Source organism: Melanotaenia boesemani, chromosome 2 (genome assembly GCF_017639745.1).
Source record: "Melanotaenia boesemani isolate fMelBoe1 chromosome 2, fMelBoe1.pri, whole genome shotgun sequence".
In the NCBI taxonomy this organism is placed as follows: Eukaryota; Metazoa; Chordata; class Actinopteri; order Atheriniformes; family Melanotaeniidae; genus Melanotaenia; species Melanotaenia boesemani.
Window position 1 is genome coordinate 1,138,983 of NC_055683.1, and position 9,294 is coordinate 1,148,276.

A 9,294-nucleotide genomic window follows, 5' to 3' on the forward strand; every position below is an offset into this window, starting at 1 on the left:
TGCTTGGTTGTCAGAGTAACCCAGACCACTGGAAAAAGTTTTATAAGTTATAATCTAGGGATGCACCGAAATGAAAATTCTTGGCCGAAACCGAAAATAAGGAAACCAAGGCCGAAAACCGAAACTCCGAAATAAATAATTATGCCAATTATTAGTACCATTGCATTCATGGCTATGAATGTGTCCTAACCCATTAAAATCCAGGCATTGCAATTGTATAAATACTATAACTGTTTCAAAGAATAAATAAATTACAAAATTATGAAAAAATTTATTTAGCACATTCCAACAATGTACAATAATAAAGTAATACAAAATAAAATTAAGAATAAAATACTATTTTCTCTGTAGGACTACTAGAACAAAGTGCATTCAGAACAAGTGCAGCTGATGAAAGATATAACAATATTTTTTGTTGGCCTGCAAAAAAAAAAAAACTTAAAAGGTTAATTATAGGCCTTTAACAATAACAAATGCTCCAAGAACTACAGATTTGCAAAGTGGAAAATAAATATTTAAACAAGACCCTTCTACTTCTTGAGGTAAAGTGGTAGGTTTTTCTTGATGAGCAGCTTCTCTGCTTTATCGCAGTGAAGTCTGTTCCTTTTCTCATCCAGAACATGAGCTGCTGCACTGAACAGCCTCTCGCTGTCGGTGCGTGTGCACAGAGCAGATAAGTACTTGCGTGCCAACTTTGCCAGGTCAGGAAAGCGGCCCTGGTTATTTCTCCAGTAGGCAAGAGGGTTATCACTTCTGGGAATGGGGGCTTCAGAAAGATAAACATCTAACTGTTGAGCGGTTGAGCTTGTTGACTGCCTGGCATTTTGAGAAAAATTTAAGAAGTTTTATTTAAATAGGGCAAGTGCATAAATAAACACTTTTGTCAAATTAATAAAAAATGGCTAGCAGAAAATAAAATTGGATTGCCACATATATTAAATCAGAACAGAATAGCCTACCTGTTATTATTCGTGGCACTCTCTTGCAGGATCTCACTGAACATATCGGACAACGACGGTGCACGCCTCTCATCTGATACAGAGAGACGAGGCCTTTTTTCTGGGCTCTGCGCTTCTCCATCTTCAGGCGCCGGCGGGTTCTCTGCATCCATCGCGGCCTGGATCATTTCTCGTGCGTGCTGCTTTATTCCCACATCTAAGTAATGATCTTTATAACGCGGATCGAGTACAGTCGCGATGAAGTGCAGAGGATCCGAATAGATCTCAGTGAAACGTGTGCTGACTGACTGTAAGAGCGAACTTTTCATTGTTTTCACGCCGTGGTTCGTCTCAACCTCTTTGCTGAGAAGACGCTTTAGTGCTGCGATTAAAGGAATAACGTCTGCTACAGATGCATCAGAGAAGCTGATCTCTTTAGTTAGCTGGTCAAAGGGGGCAAGAAGAGAGAGAATGTTCTCTATTAAGACCCACTGGTGTGAAGTAAATGTTGCAGGGAGCTCGTGATCTGCACTGTATGCAGCCAAGACTCGTTTTTGCACAAGGAGGCTTTCCAGCATGTAATACGTGCTGTTCCAACGTGTACTCACGTCTTGTTGGAACCGTTTTATTGGTGTTCCAAACTGATCTTGCATAGACTGTAAGCGGGAATAGGCCAGCTGCGAATGTTTAAAGTGGCCAACAATCCTTCTGCCTATAGCCAGTACGTCTTTTACGCTGCGCTGAGACAACACTCCCTCATTCACAGCCAGATGTGGTGTGTGGGCCATGCACCGTATTCCTTTCATATGGCTTTCTTCTATCGCTTTTGTCATGTTTCTTCCATTGTCACTGACTATGGCATGAACTTTAGATTGGTCGATATGCCAGGTGTCGAACATGCTGGCGAATGCATGGGAAATGGCTGCTGCTGTATGTGACCCTCGAAACTCTTGGGAATGGAGCAGAATCTTTTGCAGCTGGAAATCAGCGTCAATCCATTGTGCGGTTAGACTGAGCAAACTGGTGAGGCTGACGTCCGAGCTCCATATGTCTGTTGTGAAACTGATTGCTGAAATATTATCAGATATAAGCGCATGGATGTGAGTTGCAACAACATTAAACAACTCGGGTAAACACACGTCTGAGAAATGTCGCCTGCTCGGCATAACGGGGCTCAATGTGCTCGATCAGCCTACGAAATCCCACATCTTCTACGACAGAGAACGGCTGATCATCTAAGGCAATGAATTCCATAATCTTTAGTGTAATCCCTTTTGCCTTGGCACCGTCACTGGGAAACTTCTTTGCTTTTTCAAAAACTTCCGCCACAGACGGAGTGGGCGTTCTCGGAGGAATTTCCTTTTCTGCGCCGCATTCCTCTCATACTCGGCATAGCAGTCAGGATGTTTGGATTTCAGGTGATAAATTAAACCCGACGTGGAGAAATTCTTTGCAGATGCACCTCCTCTTGAAATTTCACCATTACACGTTTTGCAAATCGCTATCCGTGGGTCTTTTTCAGATATACTGAAATACTTCCACACTGCAGACATGTTGGCCTTTTTTTTTGTTTGCGTCATCACAACGTCCTGTTTCGATTGTGTTGTTTCGGTGATAAAAGTCTTTCGGCCGAAAATGCACTTTTAGGCTATTTTCGGCTGAAATTTTTCGTCAGCCGAATATTCGGTGCATCCCTATTATAATCGTCACAGATTTCTCTTGAAGATGTAAGACCTAAAAAGTTTTGATTTGACCCTCTTTGTATCTGCAGAGTTGTGTCCTGAATCCCATCATCTCCTTGCAGGACTACCTCCCGACGCAGCAGGACATCCTCCTGGCCAGAAAGCCCACTAAGGGCATCCACGAGTACAACTTTGAGATTAAGAACGTGCCCTTCATAATGGTGGATGTTGGCGGGCAGCGCTCCGAGAGGCGACGTTGGTTTGAGTGCTTCGACTCGGTCACTTCCATCCTCTTTCTTGTCTCATCTTCTGAATACGACCAGGTGAGTCAGCTTAACCTGCAGCATCATCTCATTTCCGAGGACTAAGCTTCCATTAAGTCTAATCATTTTATTCACATTACATCTAATACTCTCAGGAATGAGCGCAAGAGCTTAGAATATTATGAAGGAACCACAAGTTTGAGTTAGAGATGCCTGCTCCAGATGTTTTCTATTGGGAAAGGCCTGGACTGCAGGCAGGCCACTAATGCAGCCCCATCCCATCAGAGATGCAGCTTTTCACCCGTCCACTGATAACAAGCTGGATGCTCCCTCTCCTCTTTAGTCTGCAGGACACGCCGTCCATGCTTTCCACAAACTAGTTCAAATCTTCATCCAGATTTCCACTTTGCCTCAGACCATTTTTTTTAACCACTATATTTATTGAATTTTTTGTTTTCCAAAACAGAACAACACAGAAATGCTCAGCAACCCAACGAAAAAACAACAAAACTTACAATCAGGCATCACAACAAGCATCAGTCACAGTGATCATTCAGCATTTCCCACACAGCAGATTCCATATGCTAAGCCACTTTTCAAGGGCAAACGCAAGCTCGAGTCAGAATAGAGGACACATTTCCTTCGGCATAGCCAAGAAAGGGTCTCCACACGCTATTAGGAATCTTGGTGTCATGGTAGACAACCAGCTGACCTTTAAGGACCATGTTGCCTCCCATGTTTCCCGGTCTTGCCGATTTGCTCTCTACAACATCAGGAGGATCAGACCCTACCTGACTGAACACACGACCCAGCTCCTGGTCCAGGCTCTGGTCATTTCAAGCATTGACTACTGCAACTCCTTACTGGCTGGCCTGCCTGCATGCTCAGTTAAACCTCTGCAGATGATCCAGAATGCAGCAGCACGTCTGGTCTTCAACCAGCCCAAAAGAGCTCATGTCACTCTGCTGCTAATCGCTCTCCACTGGCTTCCAGTTGCAGAGCATCAGATTTAAAGCTCTGCTTCTGGCTTACAAAACAATAACCCAAACGGCTCCGGTCTACCTCCACTCCTTAATCCAGAGCTACACTCCCTCTCCACAGTTACGCTCTGCCAGTGAAAGACGCCTAGTGCTACCACCACAAGGTGGCGCCACATCAGTAGCTAGACTCTTCTCCTCTGTTGTTCCCCGGTGGTGGAACGATCTACCAAACTCCGTCCGATCCGCAGAGTCCTTATCCACTTTTAAAAGCAAGCTAAAGACTCAGTTGTTTAAGGAGCATTTCCACATTTAGCTTAACTAAATAAGCTAGAAAGATTTGTCCAGCTTTTTGGCTCAACCAAGCACTGAAGAAGCTGCTGCACTTATGCCCAAGATGATATTGTGTGATGAAATCATGCACTTATGACCATGTTGATATTGTTTGATGAATGAATCGTGATCCTGTATTTACTTAAAATGACTACAAAAAAAAAAAAAAAAAAAAATAATAATTCACTGCACTAGCACTACATGACAGCACCTAGGTCCAACTGGACTCAAAAGTGGTCTGACACTTAATTATGACGTCCCATCTTGTTTGAATTCATGCTTGTGTTGTTCTTACTCTCAAATGTAAGTCGCTTTGGATAAAAGCGTCTGCTAAATGACTGTAGAATAGAATAGAATAGAATAGAATTAAACACATCAGTCTTAGAGTGTACTAAACACGTCAGAAAGTCAAGTGGAATGTGTTCCAATATCAATTTTTTCTACCCAGAGATCGTAGGGGTCTTGTGAGAGATCCAGTTCAGCAGAATATTCTTACGAGCACAAAAGGTTAGAACATTATACAGTTTCTTACTGTTCTTATTTGTAATACACTTATTTGGTCGACCAAGGAGGAGAGACACCGGGTCTGGATCAAGGTTAATTTTAAGGATGTTTTTGCTTTCAAAAAGTATAGACTCCCAATAGCCCTGAATCTTTGGGCATGACCAGAGACAATGTGTGAGGCTGCCGTCATGCATCCTACATTTAGGACACATAGATGAAGAGCCTGGTTTAAATTTCGACACCCGATTCGGAGCCAAATGGGCTCTGTGAAGTATTTTAAGTTGTAAAGGCCAAGTGCGGTTACAGTTAGTTATTTTTTTGGCAGTGTTCCAGATTGTATTCCATGTATCTTCTGTAATCTCTACACCCAGCTCATCCTCCCAGGTCTGAGACAGAGCATGATAAGTAGTCTGACAATGTCCCTTCAGTATTTTGTAACACATGCTAAGGGACACTTCCCCCTGCTGATACAAAGAGCAACCTTTCAATATCAGAGACCTCAATGTTACTCAGTAGAGAGGTATCTTTTTTAATAAAATCTCGTATCTGAAAAAAGCGAAAAAGATTATTTCTGTCTATTGTAAAGTCCTGTACCACTTGATTAAAAGACATTAGAATCCCTTCCCTGAAAAGACAACCAAAAGTAGAGACACCCCTAGCCACCCAGTCCTTGAAACCTGAATCCAGTACACCTGGAAGAAAGTCTGGGTTGTTAACAATTGGGGTAAAAGTGGATGTTTTCCCAGCTCTCCCTTCAATCTGCCGTGCTGCCCTCAAAGCCTTAACCGTATTAACTGTTATGGGGTTGTACGAGCATTTCTTTACCGTTTTCATGTCTTTAAGAAAGAGCAGGTGGTATTTTCTTAGGTCCGGAAGATCCAAGCCTCCCATATGACTGGGAAGCTGTAATGTTGACATTTTGATGACATTTTTTTGCACCATATAAAGAAGCTCAACCAGCCCTTTATTTTTTGGATAAGCCTATGAGTGAACAGAATTGGAATCATTCTCATTGGGTAAAGTAGACGTGGAAGAATATTCATTTTAAGAAGCGAGATCCTGCCTAGCCATGATATAGGAAGGCAGTTCCAGCGATCAAGGTCCTGTTTTATTTTGTCAAGTAATGGAGCAAAGTTAGCCTTAAACAGTTGGTCAAAATAAGGTGTAATAAATATACCAAGATATACAATGTCAGCCGGGGACCACTTAAAGGGAGAGCTGGGAATCTGATGTTGTCTTCCCAGGGGCATAGCTTCAGTCTTGGAAAAATTGATTTTATAACCAGAGAATAGACTAAATTGGTTAATAATTGTTATAACATGGTGGACTGAAACTGTTGGGTTGGATAAAAACAACAAAACATCATCTGCGTAAAGTGAAATTTTATGGGACTTCTGCATGGTATCGATCCCAGTTACAGCAGGATCGTTTCAATTGCCTCAGCCGGTGGTTCGATAGCAAGAGTGAACAAAAGGGGAGAGAGGGGGCAGCCCTGTCTGTTCCCCCTCCCAACCTGAAAGTTTTTGGATCTAAGTCCATTAGTAATGACTGCTGCCTGGAGGCAGTTATAGATGACCTTAACCCATTTGATAAAAACTGAGCCCAACTCAAACTGTTGAAGAGTACCAAGCAAATAATACCATTCAACACGGTCAAATGCCTTCTCCGCGTCCAAAGACACTACAACGCCATCCACCGCATGTTGTTGACATAGTTGAATGACATTTAAAAGACGTCTGACATTATTAGAAGACCTGCGACCTTTAATAAAACCTGTCTGGTCAGCATTTATTACATGGGGTAAGACGCTTTCCAGGCGTGTTGCAAGGATTTTTGACAGTATTTTAAGATCGACATTAAGTAATGAAATGGGTCTGTAAGAGCCACAATTTTCTGGACATTTTCCTTTTTTTAGAATCAAAGATATGTTAGCCTCTCTGAGAGAGGGGGGAGGATACCAGCACTAAATGAGTCATGTAACATATCTAAAAGGGGTCTTGCTAGTAAATCCTTAAACTCTTTATAGAATTCTGATGTAAATCCATCAGGACCCGGTGCCTTTCCGTTCTGAAGTGATTTAATGGCCTTTTGCACTTCAACTTCCAATATTTCTGCGTTCAAACAGGTCCTTCCATCATCTGACAAACTAGGAAGTTTAATTTTGGAAAAGAAAGTTTCCATTAAGGATTGAGCATTTTCATTTTGCTCAGACAAATATAAATTTTGATAAAATTCTAAAAAGGCCGCATTAATCACCCCAGGACTTGTGGAGCAGGAACCATTCCCATCAGCAACCGAAGCGATTGTACGGGAAGCTACTCGTGTCTTAGTTAGGTAGAAGAGATATTTGCTTGGTTTATCCCCGTATTCAAATAATCTTTGTCTGGCAAATTTGATTTTGTCTGTGGCATTTTGTGTCAGTAGGGTGTTAATGGAGGACCGAATGGCGTTAATTTCTTTCAGTTTGGATGAAGAGGGATTTTTAAAATATTCTTTTTCTGCTAAGCTAAGCCTCTTCTCTAATATGTTTTGTTGCTCTATGACTCTACCCTTTTTATTGGTTGTGTAGGAAATTATCAATCCTCTACCAAAAGCCTTAGCCGTTTCCCAGAGCAGAGATGGATTACTAGCTGTAGGTGAGTTAACCATAAGAAAATGTTCAAATTCCACAAATTTATCATCTTTTAAAATGAGAGGGTTTAATCTCCAGTATTTACTTCGCCCTAGGGCATTTTTAGGGACAACGTCCAAGTAAACTGCCGCATGATCGGATATAACAATATTTCCAATTTTGCAATAGACCACATGGTTTAAAATAACTTTAGGCACAAAAAAATAATCGATTCGAGTGTGGCATTTGTGTGGGTGGAGCTTTCTCCATACATCCAGAAAACCGGCCTCTTCCATAAGGTTAGACACCTGCTCTGTTCGTTTGGGAATTGAGAGGGGGCTAACAGGGAGTCTATCAAGCAATGGATTCATAAGACAATTAAAGTCTCCTCCCAAAATAATATTTTCAAGGGGCATGCCTGCAATTTTTGTCACCACCTCTGTCAAAAAAGTAGTGGGATGACCTGGGGGACAGTACACATTTAATATGGCAAATTCCTCTCCATGTATAATAGCTTTAATAAACACATATCTACCATGTGTGTCTTTAATGTACTCCGTGAGTTTAAATGGCACAGATCTTTTAATAAGGATCGCCACCCCTCGACTATTACTGGTAAAAGAGGAAAAGAAAACGTGTTCAAAGCCGCACTGTTGCAGTTTTGAATGTTCTGCATCATTCAGGTGCGTCTCTTGTAATAACGCTATGTCTACACCTTCCTTTTTTAAAGCCAAGAGAACCTTTTTCCTCTTAATTGGTGAGTGACTTCCCTTGATGTGCCATGTACACAACCTTAACATGTTTTTAGCCTGGGCTTATTGCCAACACTATAAGATGCCACCCTGATGCCAACAGTGCGCTTAAACTGAAAATGAGCTGAGCCGAACAAGCAGAACAAACGAAACACAACCAACTGAACAGTAACAAAAACAGCGCTTTTCAAACGTGCTTTCCCTTTTATTACGGAGGGGACCACCATCTCCCAAACCAAACTCTCATATTTCTTCCTTGTACACAAAAAAATGAGAGTAAAGTAAAAAACAATCCTCCAAAAAGAGCACATCGTATTACAATATAATGCTAGTGCACACCACTAAATATTACACAAAAGAGAAAAAAAGTTAAGCAATTAAAGCAATGAGTGGACCACAGTTATAAAAATCTTTGCACTCCCGTTGTGCATAATCCTCAGTCTGGCTGGGTAAAGAAGGGAGTATTGGATGCCAGCATCCCACAGCCACCTCTTCACCCCATCGAACCCTTTGCGTCTGCGCGTAGTATCCGCCGAGAAGTCTTGGAAAAACATGATTTTAGAGCCCTGGTACACCTGAGGGTGGGGTTGCTCGCTGCCACCATTCCGCCGCGAAGTCTCGAGTACCCGCTGTTGGTCTCTGAAGTTATGAAATCTGACAAGCACCGGTCTGGGACGCTGGTTAGGTCCAGGCTGAGGGGCTAGAGCACGGTGTGCCCTCTTAAGCTTGATGCGGCCGTCTTTGGTATTGATGTGAAGGAATTCGGGCAACCACTTTTCAAAAAACTTCACCGCTTGAGCCCCCTCCTCACCCTCCGCCAGGCCGATAATACGTATATTCTTCCTCCTGCCTCTGTTTTCAAGGTCATCAATATGTTGCGCCATACTCTCGACCTGCTTCTCCAGCGTCTGAATCCGTATTGTAGCTTGATCCAATCTTGGGCTGCTATTCTCTCTTCAGTTTCCGTGGTCCGTTTGGCCAAATCCTTTATCTCCAAAGCATGAGCCTGCAACATTTGGGACATAGGGTCCAACCTCTCGTTGATAAGCGTAGTAATGTTTCCGGTGATCTCTTGAATAACTTGACGAAGAGCTGGATCAAGTGCGCTGGTCTTGCTAGCCACCAACATCTCTTCAGTTAGCTCCGTGCTAGGCAAGCTCTCGGCGGCGGCCGTCTTATTACTTTTTTTGGCGTGTTTAGGCGGCATGTTGCCATCGATATTCATAATAACACA

At 42.5% G+C, this 9,294-nt stretch overlaps 1 protein-coding gene across 2 annotated transcripts in view; it reads left to right on the forward strand.

Moving 5' to 3' along the window:
• The window catches only part of LOC121650117 (guanine nucleotide-binding protein subunit alpha-13), a 42,646-nt gene that overhangs the window by 27,026 nt on the left and 6,326 nt on the right, over window positions 1-9,294 (forward strand). Inside the window, exon 4 of one of the 2 annotated variants that reach the window (XM_042001441.1) lies at window positions 2,710-2,943. In XM_042001441.1, the coding sequence (XP_041857375.1) occupies window positions 2,710-2,943 (234 nt within the window). The remainder of the gene's footprint in view (window positions 1-2,709; window positions 2,944-9,294) is intronic. The other variant, XM_042001450.1, reaches the window with a different exon arrangement.